This window comes from Patagioenas fasciata, chromosome 6, assembly GCF_037038585.1.
Source record: "Patagioenas fasciata isolate bPatFas1 chromosome 6, bPatFas1.hap1, whole genome shotgun sequence".
NCBI lineage: Eukaryota > Metazoa > Chordata > Aves > Columbiformes > Columbidae > Patagioenas > Patagioenas fasciata.
The window spans coordinates 33,728,595-33,752,173 of record NC_092525.1 but is presented as its reverse complement, the minus strand read 5'-3'; the positions used below and the strand labels follow the sequence as shown (position 1 = coordinate 33,752,173).

Below are 23,579 nucleotides of genomic sequence, written 5' to 3'. Positions count from 1 at the left end.
CAGCCGAGTCTCATTTCAGAACTGCTGATGTGCTAGGCTTAGTGTTCCTTGTCTGAATTTGACAAGCTTGTGTTACTGGAAAGCCTGGCTTTCTCTGGAACACGGGCAGTTCTGCCTTAGGGTCGGTTTGCTGTTCTGAGATGCTAAGATACCTGTTCTCAAATATATTTCCCATAACAAGTAATACTATATGCCTCTTAAGGTATGTAGTTCTTCTCTATCAGAGTATCCCTTTACACTTTGTAAAAATATTAAAAGTTGTATTTTAAAGCAGTTTTCTGGCCTATAGTAATTTGACTTGCTATAAAAAGCATTGAAGTAATTCTTGTAGAGTTAAATCCTGATACTTCGAAAATTAATTTTAAAGAAAATGAGTGACTTCAAAGGTTCAGGATCATATCTGTATTCCTGCTTCTTCATGTTTCTTGTCTGTTTTTGCTTCTGGATGTAAAGCAGTGATCCTCGGTAGCTCAGTCTTGTGAAACCTCCCCTTGAACTGGCAAGTCAGTTTTGCTTAAGAGGCTTACTAGGCAGAGCTTCATCTTGTGCTTGCAGCATGTGGAAAGTGGTTTAAAATTGCAAGTGGAATTTTCAGATCTCAGCGTATTCAACTGCACAAGCAATAGTAACCACTACTTTTACCTCTTGCTGATGGTCAGTCCTCAGTAATTCTGTTTCTCTGTATTAAAATATTTATTTAATGAAATGAGCTTTTGTATGGAATAATTTATTTTATTTAGTCATTGTTTTTAATTATTGATTCTGTTATGTACACTGATTTTTAGTTCTAGCTTTTCATTACAAAGAATGAGAAGGGGAAGTGAGAGCTTCATAGATTCCCGGTACAGTATGTTATAAACTATAAACTAGGAAATGCGAAAAACTACAGCAGTACTGGAAATTACCAGTGACACCAAGTTAAAGCTGGAAGTTTACAAAACTAACAGGCAAGAATTCCTAATTGCAAATTAATCAATAAAATAAAGTGTAACAAATTTCATTAACTTCCTTTCTGCCTTTTTAAAATGAGCCAACATTAATAAGCCCTTGAACTGAGTAACAGCTTTTTGGAACAGCAAAATTTAATGCTGTTTTATACATTACTAAATTCATAAAGCTGAAAGCATTTTCAGATACTAGAATTTTTTAAACAAAAGTAATTATTTTACATCTAGAAAACATCTAAGCAGTTTCACAGATTTCATTCGTCTGCATCTTCCCTCCAGGACTGTGTTATCCTTGCATTGGTTGTTATTCTTTCACCTAAATAACTTACTTTTTTCCCACCACAACTTACTTTCTCATACTTTTGGTTTTAATTATTAAAATAATATGTTGAATACTCTGGCTGTGTTTGGTGAGGCCCATACTTTTAAGGCTCAGGTGTGTTCTTACAGTGAACACTCCTGTAGCTGAGAAAGGTCTGTGCCTTCTTATGTGCAGCCGTCAGACTTAGGTTCACTGTCCAATATCAAAAGTACCTCTTAAATTATGCTGAAGCTTAAAGTACCGGACTCAGTTGGTGACTTACAGCATTGAGGACAGTTTATCATAACCCATCCATATAGAAATTACAGTAGTGTTTTGTTGGTTTTTTTACTTTCTGATCCACCCTTATTCCCTATTTTGTCTGGTAAATGGTTGGAAAAAAGTTATTTGACAGTGCGATCACCCAATCATTATCATTATCAATGAAGTTACAATAGTAAGTAAGCAATATTATAATAGCTGAAGCTAGTTTAGCAAGGTCATGTGCAAATCCATATGAATGTACAATCCAGCACAAACATTTCCAAGGGCTTTGACACCTTCTTTTAACTCACAGGTACGTATAATTAGTTGAGGCTGCTACTATATCAAAATGGTTTGTTACAGCCTTCTACAGCATTTCCAGCAGAGTCTGCAGCAGGTGACACACATGCCTGTCCGAGGCACTTCAGCAGACCCGAAAGAGGCTGCAGTTCGAAATCTGGACTTCACATCAGCACAGTTCAAACATTCCACACTCGGTGTTGCAGGCTCGGGGTCAGAGCTGGCGTGCGGACATGTCAGCAGTGCTGCCTGGAGCTGCCCCATGCTGCTTCATTGGCACTCTACTGGCAACATCTGAACAATCAATTGCTTTCTGTTGCCTTTAACACTTTCTGTGTCTGTAATGCCAGACTTTTGCCAAAGTAATGGCTTTTAATTGTGGTTTGTTTTGGTTTCTTTTGCTTTTTATTTTTTTTCTTCCTCTTCTGCTTACTCTGTTTCTGTTCTTCAGCTTTTCAACTTCAGATTTTTTTGTATGAGCAGTATATGGTATTGTAGTTTGCAGAGTACTACCTAGCAATAACGCTACTGCATCTTAAAACTACGAGTGCTCTCTGTTTTAGCCAATCTAGGAGGCTTGACTGGCCCTCAATGCAGAACACTTGCCCAGTTTGCATGGGAACAGAAGGGGCATTTGACATGCTTGCGATTTCCATTGAGATATAACCTCTTTAATGTTTGGATACCATATTTATTTGCCACAGTAATATTTCAAATGGGAAAGAAAATCAAACTGAGAAATGTATCATAAAGGCTGTCCTGAACGTAGATCATTGAAAGGTAGCATTTGCACCAAACAGTTTTGGTGATTTTAAATCTCTCTCATTTGTCCCACGAGGTTACCACCTCATTTCATCAGGCTTCCTGTTTGTAACACAATAAATCAAAATTTCCTTAGGGTACATGTCTAAGGAAAAAAATTATATATTTAGATAGACAAGTTTATATGGTTACACATAATATCTTAGGCTTATATTTAATTAAGCGTAACCATATGGACTCTACCCAGGTAATGGATGTTCCCTGAGCTCTGCCTTCCTTCTGTCAGAGTTGATGTCTCTGACAGCTGGAGACCTGCCAGGAGAGCCACCCACAGCATTTCATGGCACAGTGCGGGAGGGCAGGAACGCCCCAGGGAACCTCCTTGGACTGATTGTTAGCACATAGTGGCTGCTAGGCTAACTAAGGCATTTCTGGAGTCAAGATAGTTGTATAAGCACTTTTAATATCTATTGTGTGAGAATATTTCAGTTTTGATTGTTTTCTAATTACAACAAACAAAATCACAATCCTGGGAAAACCGAAATTGGACTGAATTTCACATCTTAGAGACATGGTTTAGAGGTGGACTTGGCAGTGTTAGGTTAACGGTTGGAATTGATGATCTTAAAGGTCTTTTCCAAGCAAAATGATTCTATGATTCTATCCACTTAACACACTGGATATGGGGATGGGAGAAAGTGATCATTAAAGTTCCTCTCACCAGCATCTTCTCTGTATATAAATTACTTTAAAGTCTCTTTCTATTGATACAACTGTATTAGATGCAAAATTTTGATTTGGCCTTTAAAAGATATTTTTTCCTCTTTTACTTCAGATTTGGTGTTAAAAAGAAACCAATTTACATAAATGTCATAAGAGATCCTATAGAACGACTAGTTTCTTATTATTATTTTCTGCGCTTTGGAGATGATTACAGACCAGGGCTACGAAGGCGAAAACAGGGGGATAAAAAGGTAAAGTTCACTTTATTATAGATATTGTTCTTACCAAAGCTAATGTGAAAACTTATTTTTTAAGAAGTCCTGATAAAAGCTGAATAGTTCTTATATCAGCCTTGGTTGATGGTGGTGGCTCTGTTAAGTTATATTCTCCCCTTCATGTCCATACTGGACCAGAGTGTAACATCAAGTATATTCTTTGTAACCTTCTAAGTTCACTTTATGTTGCATTTTGTTAAAAAAATGAAATTTAAAAAAAAAAAAAAAAAGTTTTCAGGTATCCAGAGCTGTAAGTATATGAGAAATCTGCACCTTTTCTGTTGAAGACTGAGATACGTTTTTCACCAAAATCTGTAGAACTAGTGATGCTTTGGCTTTGACATTTATTTTGTTTATAATTAACAACTCAATTTATTTTTTTAATGCAAATATTGCAAAGGTATTGCATAGAGAGTCTTCTTGAAAACTATGGAGTATCAATCATACAATTCTATATTTCTTCCATCTGTTGTAGGAGGCAATAGGAGTAGTTCAGGTTAGCGTATTCAGCCTTTGACTACTAATGCAATTTCAGAACACCATCATCATTTAGATTCCATAATACATTTATTCCAGAAATAATTATATATCCACTATAGTGGTTTGCAGTAAGACATTAATTGGAGGCTGCCACTTTGGACTTTCCTTGAATCAGAAACAAAAGTAGGGTATTAAGTATCTAAATGTAGTTTATAAAACTATAGTTACGGCAGTGTAGAAGCCTTTTCAAAACACAAGGAGTTTGTACTTTACATAGCCAAACACTTTTTAAAATTCCAGTTGCAATGTTTTCTTAAACTCCTGAAATTTTTCTCTGCTGCAGTCAATTTAGTGCAGCACCATGAAAATACTGAAAGACATTGAAAAAAATAACTAAGCGAAAATCACATTGAATACAACTTTAGTTCATACACACCAAAACAACTAACAAATATGACCTGTAATTTTGTGTGCCCCCCCGCCATCCCGTCCAAATAGCGTTATTTAAATACTGGGAAGAGACGCTTCCTCCTGGCTCCCCTGTTACTGAGGCTTTGGCGCCATCTCCTGCTGCTGCATTTTAGTTTATCCAGACATCCCACAGCACGGGGAGAGGAAAGCTGCAAGCAAAACAAATTGAAATTAAGCTTAAGAAATGTATCTTCATCGACTGGCTACAGAGGTGATTTGGTGTTATGGTGTCATAAAGGCAGTTTTAAAGGGAGACAGGATCTCATCTTTTGTGACCGTCTCTGTTCCTGTTCATGAGGAGCACATTTTAGCCAGTGGAACTCCCTCCTGGCAGGGAGCGATGAGGCGGGAAGCTCAGCATGCTACATACTCTGAGCTGTTTATAGGACTTAATATTTATTAAAAAGAATTAAATTAAAAAGTTGTGGTTTATTGTTGAATGATAATCTGAACAGACTGGTTAGGTAGGTCACTGGGAAATGTAAAACCAAAATCCCAAATGCAACTGCTTGGTAGACTGCACTTCAAGTTCTGATTTGCTGGAAGAAGTTGAAATGCATTCCTATTCATAATATTTGTAATGCATTGCATTAATAATTTTATATTTTTCTATCTAGAATGCTTTTTAAATTTTGCCACCAACATACCACTTTTAGATCTGAGACTTAGTTATTACCATACAGATTTAATTTCTCCTGTAAGCATCTCTAGTTCATTTGGAGTGAAATTGATTTGATATGCAAAGTTTTAGGGTTTCTTTCATTTGAATCAGGTAATACAATTTTTCCATGGTGTTTCCAAGAAAACTATGCATACATAGATGGTGTCAATTTTACACACATTTCATATAAACCTTAGTAAGCTCAACAATGGATTGACCCAATTGCAGTGTCTATAATGCTGATATCTATTCTAAGCTGTGTTATAGTAGGTTCACTGAGACCTCTTCAAATGAAATGCAGGGGAGGTCAAAAATGCAATCTTTCTAATGAACGGCAATTGTGCCTTTATTAAGTGAAAGGAATCTCAGTGTACTTTACAACCTCTCGCAGTCCGTACCACGGGATTTCTGTGGAGTTCTTCATTTGTTTCCTTTCGATATCCAAAGTTATAAATAGCTTGGCTCCAAGAACAGAGTCTGTAAAGACAAGTGTCTCTTATCATAAAATCTCTGGACAGAGTAGTCAAGGTAAGTATATAAGAGAAAGTGGAGAAGGAGGACTGTCCTATTGCATCTTACTTAGGAAATTACTTGCTTGCTTTTGCATATTAACTATAAAATAACTTGCAGATATAAGCAAAGAAATCCTGCTTTTGACAGATGCCTGTTTATATTTAGTAATTACATTCATAAGTTAGCAGGTGCATTTAAATAATTTAATTCTTAGGTAATGTGGATGTTGTGAAGTACTCACGATAGATCAGTGCAGAACTTCTCCAGAGAACTATGCTAGAGAAAACATACCAATGTCTTGATTTCCTAGTTAAGCTGCATTTTTTATCTGTGATGTGTGACAAGTATAAGCTTGATGTTGTGATGTTGTATGGAATATTCTCTTATGCAGTGAACAACTTGCTTTCACTTCTTCTGATTGCCAAAACCAAATTAGTGTTTGTCATAATATTTAAAACGTAATAGAATATTGTTTAATCTATGGCACAAAATGTGCAGTGTTCTTTGGTATAAAGATACAGCTGTTCCAGTATCACACAAATCCTGATGGCATTTGGGACTCTATCTTTAGGGACTTACTTTTTAAGGGAAAAATAATGATACCAACACGTATTGACTGGTTTTGCTTGTGGTGACAGATGGTCTTTATCAATGTTATAGCAAAGGTATATCAAATATATCAGGTACAATCAAATTTTTCGTTCATTCTAATAGTAAATACTGTCCAAATACTATTTTAATCAAGACAAAAATAGGTCCTCCTAATAACACTGTGAATGCAAGGCTTGTAAAAATTAGGGTTTTTTTCTTCATGCACGTCACATCTTGTGTTGTACTGTGCCCACTGCATTTAGCAACTAGCCAGGCTGAGATGTTTAATACATATACTTGATTTTAAAGCTTAGCTCGATTTTGTCTTTGTTCCAGACCTTTGATGAATGTGTGGCAGCTGGAGGTTCAGACTGTGCTCCAGAGAAACTTTGGCTTCAAATTCCATTCTTCTGTGGCCACAGCTCTGAATGCTGGTAGGAATATAAATGTAGCTTAAGTTGTTAGTCAAGTGTATCAGCACTGAAATCTAAACTTAACAACTTTGTACATGTAGCACAGTTGGGGAAAGTGTGAGGGACTGGAGAGAGTGAAGCAGCAGGTACTTTAGTGATGATTTTCTTTTGAAGATGCATTCTACTGAAGCAGTCTGGCAGTTCTTTAAACAAGCAATATGTTAGGATACTGTATCAGCCGTGCTGTGAGGGAAAACAAATGCTTTCAATTTTAGAAATGATTTTTGTAGATTTAGTCTTGACATTTTTCTGTTTTGTCAGGCTACGATATCCATCTTTCTGATTGGAGGTATTTTGTTTCAAGCTCCTAGAGCTTCTGTGGAAAGTAGAATAATTGAGATCAGGATAAATGTATCTTCTTAAACCTTTACCAGACATCCAGTAATCAATGCTACTTAGTAGAAACTGAAACAAAAGCAAATAGTGTCCATCTGGCAAGGGCATGGACTTTAAGAAACACTTTAGCAAACTAAAAAATCAAGGGCAATTATTTGTAAAAGGTACTGTTCGTCCAAACATAAGTAAAATAAATGGCTACTTGGTAGCTCCTCTTTCAGTGCCTGTTGGTCAGACCTATCTACACCTGAGCCAGGTGGAGAAGCAGAGAAAGAAAGAACTCTGAATCTCTCTCTTCACCCTGTCTGGAGCTAGAAAACGGAAGAAAAAAATGTCAGTTTACTTTCTCTCTGTCATTCAGTAGGGAAGTCCTCACATTAACCACAATGACTTTCTAGTTCTAGTAGTATGCAAAATGGAATGTGTGTTCTTACCAGAACCATTCCTGGTATCTATGTGAAAGTAGAGACTGAATTGACATGGAGAAAATGTAAACCCTCCAAAAAATGCGTTAATAGAGACAGTAGCCACATGCACACACTTTTTTTTTCTTTTTTTTTTTTTCTTTTTTTTTTGTGAATGAGTTATTCAAACTAGAGGAATCAAATTTTTAGATAAGAATGAAGACAAGATAAAGTGGAAAGGGAAATGAAGTTACGAATAGTTATAACTTGAGATTAGACTTGCCCTTCCTATACCAATGTGCTGTTATGAAGTAATCTCTGACTAGGGACCAAGGATGGTTGGCTGACATCAGAACTTGCTGTAATTGTTCTCTGTCATTTTAGGAATGTGGGAAGCAGATGGGCTTTGGAACAAGCCAAATACAATCTGATTAATGAATACTTCCTAGTGGGAGTTACTGAAGAGCTTGAAGACTTCATCATGTTATTGGAGGCAGCTTTGCCCCGGTTCTTCAGGGGTGCCACAGAACTGTACCGTACAGGTATTTAAATGACTGATTTCCGTGGATTCCATGGATTTTTCACCCTCTTATTGCTTTTTTTAAATGTGAATTCTTTAGACCTAAACGAATAGGTCTGAGTCTCTGCCAGGTTTGCCTCTAAGTTGCCCAATGTTTGTACAGAAAACTCTTTAAAAGACTACCAGTACAAGTTTTTGAGGGCGGCCCAATTATCTTCCTGCCTTACACAAAGTGTAAGTATTAGGGTGGGGGTAAAGGCAGTTGTGTAGGTACACCACACTTAAAAAATTGTGGCAGGTGTTTATCAGAACATGTTTGAAAGATCTTGCAGGGACAGATTTCCATTTCCTCAGAAGCTCTGCTGCTCAAGTGAACTGTGCTTGATGCAGCCTGGGTGGCTGCGCAAAAAGACCCAAATAAGTGCTTCTCTTCCTGGAGTTGTAACAACATGTTTGTTATGTAGCTAGTACCTCAGTTTCTAGGAGCTGACCGTGCAACTTGTGATGAAGGAAAGCAGGGCTTCTATGTGCAAATCGAGGGAGAAAAGGGTCTGATGTGTAGTATTAACAGGTTTCTTACAAAGCAACAGATAGCAATTCTTAGGGAAAATGCTGTCATCATTTTGATTATCTTTTTCTCATGAAAGATGTCTCTTGCTCTGCAGTTTTTGAAGTTCTTAACATGTGATACCAGATTAACATCTAAATAATTAATTTTGAAAGACTAATCTTGCTCCAAGTACATTATGTGGAGTAATCTTGTTCCTTAAATGAATTGTTCATTCCCTGGGTTTGTTAGAGTAACGAGGAAGAATTGAAAGACCTGATGCAAAATGCATTAACATTTAGTGAGAGAGACTGCAATTTTCCAAGCCGCGTGTTACATTAATAAATTCTGGATTAAATTTTGTCACTTCTTGTGCAGTTTATCAACATGCTGAGAGTCTAAAACTCTGTAAATAAAGGACTGTAAGCATTTTTTAATCACATGAACTTTAAAGTGAAGCTATTACTTTCATTTTGCATTTAGGAAAGAAGTCTCATCTTAGGAAAACAACTGAGAAAAAACTTCCCACAAAAGAAACTATTGCCAAGCTGCAACAGTCTGAAATCTGGAAAATGGAGAATGAGTTCTATGAATTTGCACTGGAGCAATTTCAGTTTGTCAGAGCACATGCAGTTCGGGAAAAAGATGGAGAATTGTATATTCTGGCTCAAAACTTTTTCTATGAAAAGATTTACCCCAAGGCAAACTAAGAACACTATACTGTTAGATTTATGGATCTAAATCTTTGGTCACATCGTCATCTTAGTCCTCAGCCATGGCAACTAGATTACTTGTAGACCTCCAAGACTTTTCTTTATAGATCTGAGAAAAAGCGGGCTGTGGATCACCTCTGGGGCATTGGATGCTGGCTAACTGTGTTGGTAATCCAGAAGCAAAGGCTTCATTTCTTTTATCTAACTAATACGTTCAGTGGGAGTTAATATCCTTTACCTGAAGAAATCTACACTTTAATTCGGAGCAATTAATACACAGCAGTTCTAGTTGAAAATATAAACAACAACAAATGCTTCTGTTGATGCTCTTTTTAATTTTCAGAACAATTTCTTTTCCTTTATACTTCTGTGAAGAGGAAATCATTTTTCCCAGCTTTCAACATGGAACTTTTGGTTATATACAATATGAGTAGTGTTAATAACTGGTTGACATCTGTGCTTTGTTTTCGTGAATCATGTCACATGATATTAATTGGGATGGTTAATCATGTTCTGCTGAGAAATGCTGCTGCTGCTGGAATTGCCCATATTTATATATGTGGTTTTATTAAAAAATAACAACTAATCATTAGTGCTAAAACATCATTTCCTTGTTAATATTGTAAAAATTTAAAGAATCAGAGCAGTGGGGGTTTTGTTTTGTTTTTTATCCCCACCTCCACTGACTGAGGCTGGAAAAGCTAAGGAGAAAGTTGGTATTGTCTGCAGTTCTAGTTGATCCTTACACAGCAGTATAAAAATCATAAATTCAGTATTAAGTTTCTCCATGGATTCTTTGTAATAATTGTAAACTGAGATATTGGTGAATCCATATTATGACTCCATTAGTGAGCTGTGGTATGGTTAGGGTTTTCCTACTACTTCAATACTTTTACCTGTAGAATATTTTTACTAAGGTGCTTTATAATGTGTTTTAAAGCATTGCATTTACAAAAGAAGTAAAATGCTGTAAATACTGCTTATTTTATGTATTTGGACCAAAAGGTTTAAAGTAACTAGTTTAAAGTGGGGGTTTTGCACCAGTTCTGTTATGTGTGAAGTGAAAAATATGACATTGGCTTCCAGGTTGAGTTAACTGTTGGACATTGCTGAAATGCACTTCAGTGACCTCTCTGACTCCAATACCAGAATGTTGTCCAGGGATTCTCTTTACAGAAATGTAGTCTTCATCCTTTTATTATGGTAAGAGGAGAAGAAGAAAAATGTCATGTGTAGCCTGGTTGAGAAAGATGCAGTGAAATTGATTGACATAATTGTATTTATGTAGCTGCCTTTTGTGAGTGTTGTAAAGTTGTGAGTTGCCGTTATTAACAATGTGAAACACCTGGTAGTTGAAGTAAATTGAAATTTGAGAACAGATGTTTGAGGCCACTGCATTTATAGCAAATGGCAGTGGAGAACTACAAGAATTTGTTTCCTCTTGAATTTTCTTAAAGATCTGAGTATTTACACATCTTACACCTGCCTTTCCTTGCAGTGCTTTTCGCAGGGTTTGATGGGGAACGGCACGGAGGAGACAAAGTGAGGAGTGGTGGTAAAGGTCAAAATTCCTAAGGGATGATGCTGAAGGCTTAGTTTAAAATTACCAAGCGGAGTTTCTTTAACCAGCTCGCTCTGGTAATGAAAACAAAGGAAATGGGAAATGGTCTGTGAACTGGATGTCTGCAGCCAAAAGCAACAGCCCAATTACAAAGAGTATAACAAGAGGCTGTCAAGTACATCTTGCATTTTCTTTGTTTCCTTGCATTTTTCCCTTTGGATTTTAAAAATAGATTTCTCACTGTTCTTCCCTAATAACCAGGGAAGTTCCTTCTGATAGCTTACCATTTATATAGCATGAACCATGCATAAGATTTCCTATTCTAGTTCTTGTCTATTGATGTCATGAATAATGCCAGCGTGTTTGAGAATAGGATGTATTGGGTCACACATGAAGACGTGTTTCCTGGCTAGAGAAGTGAACTGAGGAGTCATACACAAGAAGTAGCTAGTGGAAATCTAAAAATGTCCATAACAAAGCAGTAACTTTTTTGAAATAAAATTAATATTTATAATCCCAGGAAAGATTATGCACTCAGTGATAGTTTTACGTAAGATATTATTTTGAGTACGTTGTTTTCCTTCAGAGTATTTTGCGTCAGTTTCCTTCTCGAGTCTCCTTCAGAATTTCCAGAAGAGCACCTCTGAGAGAGCAGAACAGTTTACCAAGTGAAAACATACAATATTCATCTAAGTAATGACATAGGTATGTAGACAAATGCTTCTGTATTGACAAGGAAAAGACAGGCAAAACTTCTACTGATTTCAGTAGTCTACGGAAACCTCTTCTATTCTGTGAGCAATTTTAAAAGTTGTGTTTCCTTTGTTGTGTTTTTTTTTTTCTTCCAGGATTTAGAATTTCTGAACTATGAGTCTTCAGTAACAAAAATAATAGAACAATGCAATTTTTTTTACTTTTATAAGAGCAATACAGTTTTCATAGTTCATATAAGAAAACATATTTAATCAGATGTCACTTCCTGTTCTTTCCTGTGAACTGACAGGACTGAGACAAGCAAGAATTTTAGGAATATTTTTTAAAAATTCTAGCTCCAATTGAAAATGTTGTTGTCTGTAGAACACAAAGGGAATCAAGACCGCGTACTTTTATATCTAATGAAACCGTTAAGTCAACTGTGAACTTCTTAGAATCCTTTAAATTCAGAACTACCAAACTTGGATTTCCTAAAATAAAAGAAGAGGAGCTTTACAGATTTTAATAACCTGCTCTTTTCATCTTCTAGTCAAAAATTGGTATTAAAATTGGTATTAAAAATATTTTACAGTATACGAGCAGAGTGTATCTTGTGTATTTTCCCTTAATAGCTTAAAGTGAAAAGCAGCAGGACACGGATTTTTGTTGTTGCAGGTTGTATAATCAGTAAACTTCCTATGAGCTTCCTAAACGAGGATCTTTGAACTGAAGTCGCTGTAGTCTCTGCACAAGAGTGAGATTGGCTTTTTGCAGGGCTAAGTTCATTTGAAAGGTGCTGAGTGTTCATATATGTGTAGCTGAGAGAAGGTTTTGTTACATTGTTCTGTATTTTTTGTACAAAATTAATACCCAGATTTTGTGCCCTGTTGAAACTCTTGATGTCAGCTTAATGGCTGTAGGTCCAGCTGTGCTGGCAACTGCACAGCCATAAGCACAGCATGCGGAGCACTTGCAACAGGTACACTGGGCAGTGTTGACAGGAGAGCAACTGTGGGTTTAGCTCCTTCCCGTCATCATTCTGCAGCCATGCAACAAGAATTTCAGTCTGATTTTGTTAGTGCATCCATAAGCAGACACGAGGCCAGGGTGCAGAATGTCCTGAGTGCACATTCCCACTTGCTCTGGGTTGATTTTCAAGCAGTTTTGCTGTTAATGGTACACTGATCGTGGCTTCATTTTCACAGAGGCCTGAAAATGTATAGCTATACAATGCGGGAGGAAAAGCAGCAGCCCATCGTGGCCATTTGCAATGCCTTTTCTGGGTTCTTAGTTTTTCTGGATGCTTGACTGGTTTTACTTTCCAGGAATAAATGTTTGCTTATTTATGGTCTCAGAACAGTTCTATTCTATACCAGGGAAAATTAAGTTATTTCCTATGATAATTTTGTTAAAATTTTCCATTAGGTTTACCTGCTGTTGCTAAACGTCTATATGACAAAAAGGTATATGGATGATGCTGTCTGAACCGTGCTGCTTAAGCAGTCAGTGGAAAAGCCTGATTCAAGTGCACTGCCCATTTAGCTCTTCAAAATTGGAATATGTTTTATGACTACTAAAGATTAAACTTAAGGAAACTGTAAGGCTGCTTAGTTGCATGGATGCTTCCTTTAGCGTAAGCCTATGCAACTGTGTAAACTTTACAGCAGTATTTATGGAAAGAGTCCTCTTCCGGAGACTTTTCTGGAGCATAATTATAAATGTTCATTTACTTGTACTGTCTGATACTTACATCAGCAGCTTTCTGTAGCTTCTGTAAAAAGAGACAGGTTTGTGAACAGTTCTAAAGCAGTACTGAATGTAATTTTGAAAAACATGGATTGTGCTTCATGACTTTTTTCTTTCTGAACACACACACACACACACACACACACACACACACACACACTCACACACACAGCTGAATAGTGCCTTTTTTCCTCACAGTCCATGTTGAAGATGCTCGCTCCCACTCACCCTCTGCAAATTGATTCGTTTGTGCAATACTATTCCAACTTGAAACCATCTTGTCACAGCTGTTTGAGAAATAATCTCCATTTTTCCTTACGTTGCTGCCAGCTTTCTGTTGTTGAAGTGTTTCAGTTGATTACCTAATGCAAATGCTATAAAATAAAATACCCAGTGGGAAGGGGAAAGAAAAGAAGTCTGGTGTCCTGTCTTAATATTTGCATGTCACGTTCACACTAAATGCCTTTTTTCTTGAAGATGTTGTTATGCAGTATTGCAAACTTATTTTGCAGCTATTGTGATTTTTAGAGGGGAAAGGCGAGCTGGAGCGTAGCTTGGCTGTAATAATTCCATATAGCTATAACCAAATATATTTATAGGCCTTGCATTGGGCTTTCTGGCCAGAAATGTAATAAATTTGCAGAGGGTATCCACTGTGCTGGAAGTGCCAATGAAAAGTTCTTATTTTTAAACCTGAGATTTGTAAGAATAGAAAACGGGCATTAAAACAACGCATCAATACATACGTGCCTCCCTGCCTGAGGGAATGAATGACTGGACTGATGACTGTGGTACTGGAAGACATATATGGCAGTGATGAGTATGGTCAAAGAACTGGAGCAGAATAGAAACGTCATTTGCATTTGCAAGCAAGCGCTCCACACGAGAATACAGTAAGCACGGGCACCTACTCTGAGGATTTCCATGGCGTGCATTGCCCTGCAGCACTCCCGCCGTGTGCACTGCGGAGCTGAGCTGCGTCTGGCCCAGCACACGTTCCTAATGCGGCAGCTCTGCATGTTCAGCTGTCAGCCTGGGTGATTAAGAAACATCATGCAGTTACTCAGCAACTTCCAGGGGATTTTAGCTTTTAAATCCCCATTTTGTTGCAAGTAGACTTTTCCTTAATTCCATCGGTGGAAGCAATACGTGCGATTGTGCTCAGGAAACAAAGTCTGTCTGCTTATATCAACCAGGGGGAAGTGGAGGAAAAAACTGTCTGTATAGAGGTACAGGAATTCCTAATGTCACTGCACCTCTTTCTGAAATAGTGTAGTAAACAAAGTGACAGCCAAAAATGTTACAATTGCAAAAAATTGCTTTATTTACAATGACAGTAGCTTCTCCTGTGAAAGACAGGACGACTGTAAGGTGTTAAATACTGGTTGAACTTCTTTTTTAACTGATGCTGCCATTTGCACAGGTAATTAATCTCATCAGTTGGGATTCATGGGAGGGGAGTGAAAGAGGGGAAAAGGGTGTTTTGTTCAAAGCTGGATTTTTTTTTTTCAGGTCCTGTATTTTCATTTTATTTATTGTTTGAATATTGCATTTGATTTCAATATAATTTCCTTGCTTCTTAACAAAATACAAGTAGTTGCTAGTGAATGTCAAAGCAATATCCAGATGTTTTCTTCAAGCACAAGTCTCCTGCTATGACCTCCCCCTGGCTTCATTACCGCATAACGCAGATGTGGTAACTTTCAATAAGAGCTAATTTAAAGGACTAATAATGCTCTTTATTAAAAAAAAAAAACTCTGCAAAGAACACCTGTGGCCTAAAAATGAAGGCTTTGAGACCTTTCACCTTGTCATAATAACCAACTGCATCCCCATAAAAATGGAAAATACTGTGATAAACGTTCTCTGCCCACTTTCTGCATGTTTACAAGGCTGGTCCTGAATCCGCTCTCAGACACACAGACATTAAGTTATGATAATAAACATGACTGTAAAAATAATGGCACAAAGAACAACTACCCATCTTCTTACTGAAAAAATATTATATATGTATACACACCTTGGAAAAAAATAGATTAAAATGGTGTTCATGGAAATTGTGGTTATAGTTCAAGTGTACAGCTTTGCATTCCTCTGATGCTTTAAGAAATGGTTCACTACCGTGCTGTATACATGTGTGCATTGTTTCACCTGCTATTGATATGAACTCATCTGTGGTTTTCAACTAAAAAAGGCATTGTGTTTCAAACATAAAATCAGTATTAATAAGGAAAAGCACTGTTCTATTTTGAGAAAGAAACATACTAATTTGGTATTCTAATTTAAATGATTTAACTCGACCACAACTCTGGGTTTGATGCAGCAGTTACTGGAAAATACTATGAAGTGTCTCTTTACCAAAAAAAGAAAAAAATTAATCTAGAGAATAATGCTATTCTGGCTCTAAGGACATTATTGTCTTGACAAATATTGATTGCCATTTTTAGCGCAGAATAGAATTTGGCATCCTCAATCTCCTTTATTTAGAATTTAATAACTTCTAAAATGTTGCATGACTTGGAGAATTGGCAAGGGGAAAAGGAATCCTTGACTGCCAGGGATCTGCGCGGTCCCAGGCTGGCTTTGCGGGGGCTGCCGCGGTGCAGCGTGTAACCGTGAGGGAATACCAGGGCAACTGTTGCGTAAAGCATTTGATGTGGTAATAAAGGGTATATCTGCATCTGTGAAGACGGTATGTGAAGAACACAGAAGACAGAGCAGGCAGAAATATAAACTGCTATATGAGATTGCAGTAATTCCTTAAATTAACAGCTATGGTGGCCATCTTTGGCCTAATTATCTGCTTTGGATCTTCAGCGCCTTTCCTTGGCTGGATTAATGAATTCAACGTTGCAGCCATCAAGGCTGATGCTATTATGAGCAAGGCCTGTACACCGACAAATGAAATCTCTTCTATTTATAACCCCCAACCAAATACCTACTTCCAGCACGTGGCTCCAGCACTACTTATAGCTAAGCTATAGATCTGGAAAAGCAGATTGCATTGACTGGGAGGCTTGTCTGCTCTGCATTTGAGATCTTCGAAGCAGCAAGTTAAAAGAAGTTGTTAAAATAGTCAGTAACTGCATGATAGAAGTCAAATGCATGAAGTTGAGGAGAAAGCATCTTAGCTCCATCTTATGTGGAGCTAAAATTGTGCACTTTTTTTGGTGTTCATTCAGAATGAGTTCACTGGCTCAGGCAGATTCCAACCAGACATCTGTTAGTACTAAAGGTCACTGCGGAGGGATGGTTGGAAACCTGAGGTTTACTTTTAGCAAAAATTCCTGTAAACATATTGTTTTTTCCACAAAACTTTTTAACAAAGATTTTGGGGTTTTTTTCTTAAGACAAATGGTTGGGTTTTTTTCCCTTAAAAATAAAGCAAACCAGGAAAACATCGGTCTGCCCCCACCCCAGCAAACGTTCTTTGTCAGTGCCCTTGTTTTTTCTTTCCCAAGTGGATGGAAAAATGTGAGAGTGTATGACATCTGTGTTCAGCCTCTCCCTGCTCTCAGCTGGCTCTGTGAGATAGCGTAATAGGTTTCACTCCTGCACGAGCCTTGCAAAGCACAAGTCTTATCTTGCAGGTGCTGTTGTAGGACATGAGATCACACTGCAGTACGGAGTTTATCAAACGTGGTGTTTACTCAGGATCACCTTTGAGAGTCTGCTGGCAATAGAGGTGCCTGTCCTGTTTGTTGGAGGTAGTGCTGGCGTATCGGGCTGGATTAGCTTGTGCACACCAGTGACTGCGAATACGACAGTTTGGATACATGTACCGGATTATTTTACAGTCACTTAATCCAGCAAGGATATTTAACTTGTAAGGGGTTTTGTCGTTGTTGTTTTGTTTTTTGGGTTTTTTTTTAATCTTTGTGCCGGAGAAGTGCATGACAAGATAAGAATCGGGCTACAATCAGCAGGTTTTATTAACAAAAGCTTTGCAGCCAGCTCATGTGTAACTTTGGTTCCATAGAACCTCCACCTCTACTCACCTGTCCAGGAATGTCCTCTTACATATATACGTGTGTCTACGCACCACAGTCATAGTTCTCATCACTCGATCATACTGAGATAAATGGAGAGTGAATTACAAAGCCAAACAGATTCACAGACAGCTTTGGAAGCCAAGTTTGAAAACCCTGTCGGTAGTCAGAGGGAGCAAAGCACGCCCAGGCAGACGCTCAAATGCACTTTGAAAACCTCTCTGTGTATCTGAAATGGCCTCTCAGCACCTGTTGAGCAGCCCAGTTTGGGTTTTACTCAGCTCTAGTACCCAGGAAACAAACTTAAGAGCTTTCTGCAATGAAAGATCCTGATATTAAAACTTACCACTCCTTTAACAGCAATGTTTTCCAAGACAATCATGTACCTTGTGACTGAGGGAGGAGGGAGAAGTGTTCATGTCATGGTTTATCATAGACATTGAGATGGCTATTCAAATGTATTTTGTGTTCTGCTTATGCACGTTGATTTAAACTCATTCTTTTTTTCTTGTGTTTTCTCATATGCATGGAAAACAGTTTGTTCAATATCTAAAAGAATGTGCTTTTCTCTGTATGCCGCGTTGGAAGACTCTCCTCCATGCCAATCTCATTTTGTTTATCCAAATTCAAATAATGATTGATAACCAGAAATCTTAGTATCTAAAGTCCAAAGATACTGCAGAAGACTAGGAAATGGGGACCTGGGTATCACAGCCATACAGGGTATTCTAAGATTTCTTGGAGTCTGATATTCCATGGCTAAAAGCAATGCAAAACGAGTGTTGTGAAAACATTATTTTTCAGGTTTTCAAATGTGGAGCCTGTGTTTAAGTATGTATGTCAATATGTAGTTATCTAATAAATTGTTCATGGGCTGTTCTTTTCCAGGTTGAGCAAGTATCAATAACTTCCTAGGAAAGAAGAATATCTGGTTTTGGTGCCAAAGTATTACCATCAGTCAGTAGTTTGACATCTGAGTTTGTAATTGTTGACTTTATTCTTTTAAAACCACCCAGAATGTCATTTTCTGTGGCTCCTTGTTATGAAAATACATTTCTAACAATTTTTTAAAAAATCATTTCCTCTTCATATTCTGTTCTATAATCACATCTGCAAGAAAAATGAGAGTTAAGAACATTAATCATTTGTGAGTCTTGTGCCTAAGTCTTTGAAGACAAAGTGCTGCTTCTGCTGACTGCAGACTTTTTGCCCAGGGTGGTTTCCTCTTTCCATACAAATGAAAAGACCCCACCATACTGCTCTTTTGCTGAAATCAGATGGGGGGGGACAGGGAGGAGAACACTCAAATAATAAATAGCTGTTTTTCATTTGATGTCACCATCATAAAAAACAGGACAGGAACAACGTCTTAAAAGATCTTTGAGAAACAATATTTAAGCAACATAAATGTAAAAACAAACAAATTTTAAAAAGCCAAATTCAGCTGCCCAATGCTGGGGCAAAAACCCACCCCCGTCACTTCAAAACCAAAAGGATTCCACTCTCAGAACTTCCCGTCAGATTAGGAGCCTTTCCTAAGGTTCTGCAGATGGGTTTCTAGGCTTCAACAGCTGATACATCAGCTTTCTATAAACGCAACAAATAATGAGATTTATTAGGAATAGTTGTTCATGTCTCAAATTTCTGTGAAGAATATGAAGGTGATGGGCAAAATTGGCTGCTGAGCAAAAACTTGCCTATTGAAAGGCAGAAGGAAGGTTAGTTGTGGAATATTGGTGTCTAGTTTTAGGAATGATGATTTTCCAGGGTGTCAAATGACATGGAGCATAACTGAGAAGTTAAAGTGATTTCCTCCAGTTACTCTTCAAGAGACCGATGTTTCACCCCGCATGTGTGAAGGAAGTTGACTAACGTAGGTGGAGGAGGTGAATTCCTGCATCTTGCACTTCTCGTCTTTCTACTCATCTCTGGGCATCTGTTGTCATCATCTATCCAGCAAAGTCTCTCCATCAGGTAAGAGCTTGCTTTTCCTACTTGGGAGCAGTACAGACTCTTGTTTTTTGTACATAACTTGGTTTAAGAGCTCTGTTAATATTATTGCACATAAATATTTTTATTGGCACCTAAACCGATAGTGCTGCAGATCAAAAGGAAGCCTGTGTTGGTAAGCAGTGCTGGCGTGTGGCTGCCATAATATCTGATTATTACCAGATAGTATTGAATACAGTCTGCTTATCCTTTGCAATGTTTTTGTTAGAAAATCTGGTACTGTTCTTGTGTGTCAGAGGCACTGAAACATGGGTGGGTTTTATCTGTCCTGAGCAGCCGCATCAAATAATGAGATTTATTAGGAATAGTTGTTCATGTCTCAAATTTCTGTGAAGAATATGAAGGTGATGGGCAAATTTGGCTGCTGGGCCATCAGGTACAGCAAACAGGAGCGGTTCTGAGGAACAGGGCTGTGACCTAGTGGGAAATAACAGCAAGACTGGGCTTTTGGTTGCACTCCTAAGCTAGGAGTGTGGTACCTGCAAATATAGCAGGGATGTTGGTACGGGTAAACTGCCTACAGCTATGCAAGAACTTTGTGGAGGAGCCGGGAATTCAGCTGAGACCTCCTGAGCCGTGCAAGGGATCCTCCTGTGTCTCTTTGCTAATCTTCTTCCCATATTTCCACCTTGGCATGACTAGTGCTCCCAATTAAGGTATACTAACCTCTAGCATTTAATATAATAATAATTTATGTCTTAATACAGAATTTAATTTTTGAACTTGCCTGTCGTGTTCCAGGCACCAGGAGGGGTCAAAGAACAGATGTAGATGTCTGAGAAGCTCTGGATTTGCAGCTCTCCATTTGGTCACAAGTTACAAATCCTCAAGCTTGCAGTTGTTGGCTGAAGCCGTATCAGGGTACAAGATGTTGTTCTTTGAGTCTCCAAACCAAATCCTAGCCCCTGAAGTGGGAAATAAAGCAACAAACAACAACTTTCTGAAAGTTGGAACTAACTCCTTTGACTCATTTGGAAAAGGCTCAGAACACGAACAGCTGCCTGCGCTGGCAGCTTTAAGGGATTACAGTGCAGCAATTGTGTCTGCTTTTCTCCCCGTAGGTCTGTTTCTTGCTTCTGAGGTTTTGTGAGATTGGAAAGAAATGCCACGATTACCTTCTTCATTTGACCACTACATTAAGTACTTTAAAAACCAAGCAGAAAAAAAAAAAAAACCAACAGAGAAACACTTTTAGATATCTGTAGCCATTGAGAACAATGTTTTTTCAGAGTTCTATCTAGGGGATGCTCCAGATAGCCTTGTGGTGAAGCTGGTGGGAAGAACTGGGGAAGAGTAGAAAACATCTTATGTAGAACATGTCCACTTGTGTTCCCAGCCCAACATCCCTCTTGGCCAAACTCTACTAAAGTTTAACAGGGTAAAGAAAAATTATTTTTGCTTCATTTTGAGACAGAAACCAAGCATGGACACGTCATACAAAATGAAAGCACAAGGATATTGGACTGAGATCATGCCAAAAAAAAAAAAAGCCCTTTGATTTTTTGCTATATGTTCAGGCCCATGTTTAACTAAAAGCATGCCCAAGACCACCTGTGCCCTTTGCTGTGCAGTACCACTGTCAAAAGGAATATTACCTTCCCCTGCCCTCTAGAGAAACACTGTTGTGCCATAAATACGTACCTGCGCAAGCTGAGCACTGCAGCATCACATCTGCTTTAGAGAGCAATGCCCCAGGGCCTTCCCGCCCACAGGATTGCTGCAGTCTTTTTAGAGCTCTGGGCAAGAGATTTAAACTCTGCCCAGCCACTTGCTGCAAAGGCTGTTGTGCTGTCCTCCCGTCCCTGATCATCCACTCGGTGTTTGGGTTTTTGAAGGGGAGACTTGCTCTCATGGCCTCTAAAAGCTGTCCCCATCTCCAGAGGGGCTGGGGGTAGATGCCCTTTGCAGAGCAGTAACAGTTTTAAAATTGGCACACGTCTCTTCGCACTTGCTGCAATTATTTAGAAACCTGCATGTCAAATGACCCGCGTTAAGCCAGAGCATATTACTAGGGGTGTGCTAACAGCGTGAGTGCACTAAACCACAACTGACAACCTGACCCAGCACTGTGCTTTAAAAGGGCAGGGCCGCAGCGTTGGAGTTGGAATTCTGCTTTAATTAGGCCATTACCTGACCTTCAAAGCTGTATTTTCTTCCTCCTCTGCATGCTATGCTGGAGGAAGGGCTGCTGAGGAAGACAGGAAGAGCCCTATCTGATTGTTATCGGGAGTGGACGAAAGCCATGTGTTGCCTTTTCCTTTTGACTTGTGCAATTAGTTTGGCTTGTGTGGAAGAAACATGTCAATGTAAATGGCCATCTCTGTCTTTTCCCTGGCAAGGTCGTTCATTTGCTCCCTATGTGAAAAGCTATTCAATCACCTGTTGACAGTGGTATCCCTCTCATAAAACTTGCAGCATATCCTGATTATCTGCCACTAGCAGATTCACTTGCTTAGGCAGCACGTCAGAGCCTGCCACTACTGTTAGGCTCTTTTACAGGCTGAGCACACTCCAACTCTCCTCATAAAACTTTGTTTGAACCTGGGTGTTTGTATATCTCTTTGCCTCCCCCTTCAAAAGAAGCTTTTTTGGTTTTATGGAGGCACAGGGATCTTTCTGTCTGGAGCACATGACATCTGTGGCGCTCACCAGAAGCATGCTGCTGTTGCCCCTGCTTCAAATCAATCCCGCCCGCCAGTTCAGCAGGATCCCGCCGCTCCACCGCCTCGTTGGAGATGTTGCGTGTCTCCTGCGTTTGCTCTGACTGCTCAGTGTGCTCAGGCAGGGATCTTTGCTAACACATATCCAGCAAATCGGTGAAATCAGTTCCTGGCTGGAGCGGTTGCTGGCCACTGCCAGCACTTGACAGACCTTCCATGGCTGCGAGTCACAAGGGACTCATGTGGGTGGCAAAAGACCTGTTTTATGGGGGGTTTTTAAACAGATTTAACCATTTTTTTTTTTCTTTTTAAAGTTCAGTTCACTAAATTTCAATAATGCTCTGCTTATGAGAACCAAAGTAGGAAGCACATAAATCCAGTGCAAATGCTGAGCCCGAGTTCACTTATAATTCACCTTTCGGGCCAATTGCAACTGCATTGCTGATAGGTTATATTCATTAAGTCAAGAAAAGGCATTAAGTTCTGTGTTTTTATCTTGGAAGCGTGTGCCCCTCGCCGCTCCTGCCATGAGCCGTGGTCACAAGTCTCCAATCACACCCTCTGTCTCACTGCAGACTTCCTGCGTGGCCACGGGAACGCCGTTTTAAACTTGTGTTATCTCCTTTGCTTTGTCCAGAAGTGCTGCTAATCTTGTTGCTTCTTGTGAAGTTCAATGTGCACGAATACTGATGGTGTGGTGGGCCACCGGCTGTGAGAGCTCTGTCTGCCCAGGACTGTGCGGGTGCTTTGTGTTTATCCCAAGTCGGGTGCTGTATCACAGCAGACAGTGATGCCAGAGCTCCCTGGTGTCACTTAGGACACAATGGAGAATGTTTCAGGGAAAGTTTTGCAAAAAGCTTGTTTGTTTGTTCGTTCGATCACAGACATTTGTGGCTTTTTTCTCTAAACAATATTTGAAGAGTGATGGAGTAGCAGTTGAGCCCATCAGGGGACAGAAATCAGATAATATGTTAAAAAGAGGGAGATATTCAGAGATTAGGATAGTGGAAACAGCACTGAATTTTTATGGTGCTATTATACAGTTTAAAAAGTACTTTGCTTTCTTTTATAAAGGGGAAGATTGAGGCATGGCAAAATCCAGTGGCTTCCCCAAAGACATACAGGAATGTTTTGTTCTTGTTGGTACTAACATACGGAGTGGTCTGGCCAACAAATAACTGAAGACCTGTGCTGCCGGAGAGTGCTGGGAGCGTGGTGTCTGAGCAGGACAGGGCCCCGTCCTCACCCATTCTTCGCCAAGACCCTGCTCTGCAAACAGGGCCCTACGTGCAGCTGCCCGAGCCCAGGGCGGCAGTGGGGCCTCTGTCTGTGCCGAGCTGCTGCGGGACCTTGCTGGGCTGTGGGGAGGGAGAGGGGGCTGCGGGCATCCGGGGGCTGTGCCTGGGTTTGTGTGCAGGACCCCTGCGTGGGAGCTGCCTGCCTACTCCCCCTCCCATTTTTCAGGAGGTGGCAGTTGCACTGCTACAGTGACATGACTGGTAATCAGAAAGATCATTTGTGCTTTTTATCATTGTATTGCCAAAGGGCTTGCTCTTTAATCTGATGGGGCTCAGAGCTGAACCCGGGGCAGATAAACCATTAGCTAAGTTCAGTCTTTATCAGGCTCTGAATGACTGGA

At 39.2% G+C, this 23,579-nt stretch overlaps 1 protein-coding gene across 1 annotated transcript in view; it reads left to right on the top strand.

Annotated features, from left to right (window-relative positions):
• The window catches only part of HS2ST1 (heparan sulfate 2-O-sulfotransferase 1), a 78,578-nt gene extending 64,882 nt beyond the window's left edge, over positions 1–13,696 (top strand). Inside the window, exons 4-7 of the mRNA XM_065842168.2 lie at positions 3,410–3,548; positions 6,625–6,722; positions 7,886–8,043; positions 9,052–13,696. Of these exons, the coding sequence (XP_065698240.1) occupies positions 3,410–3,548; positions 6,625–6,722; positions 7,886–8,043; positions 9,052–9,278 (622 nt within the window). The 3' untranslated portion in view covers positions 9,279–13,696. The remainder of the gene's footprint in view (positions 1–3,409; positions 3,549–6,624; positions 6,723–7,885; positions 8,044–9,051) is intronic.
• The last annotated feature ends 9,883 nt before the right edge of the window (positions 13,697–23,579 follow it).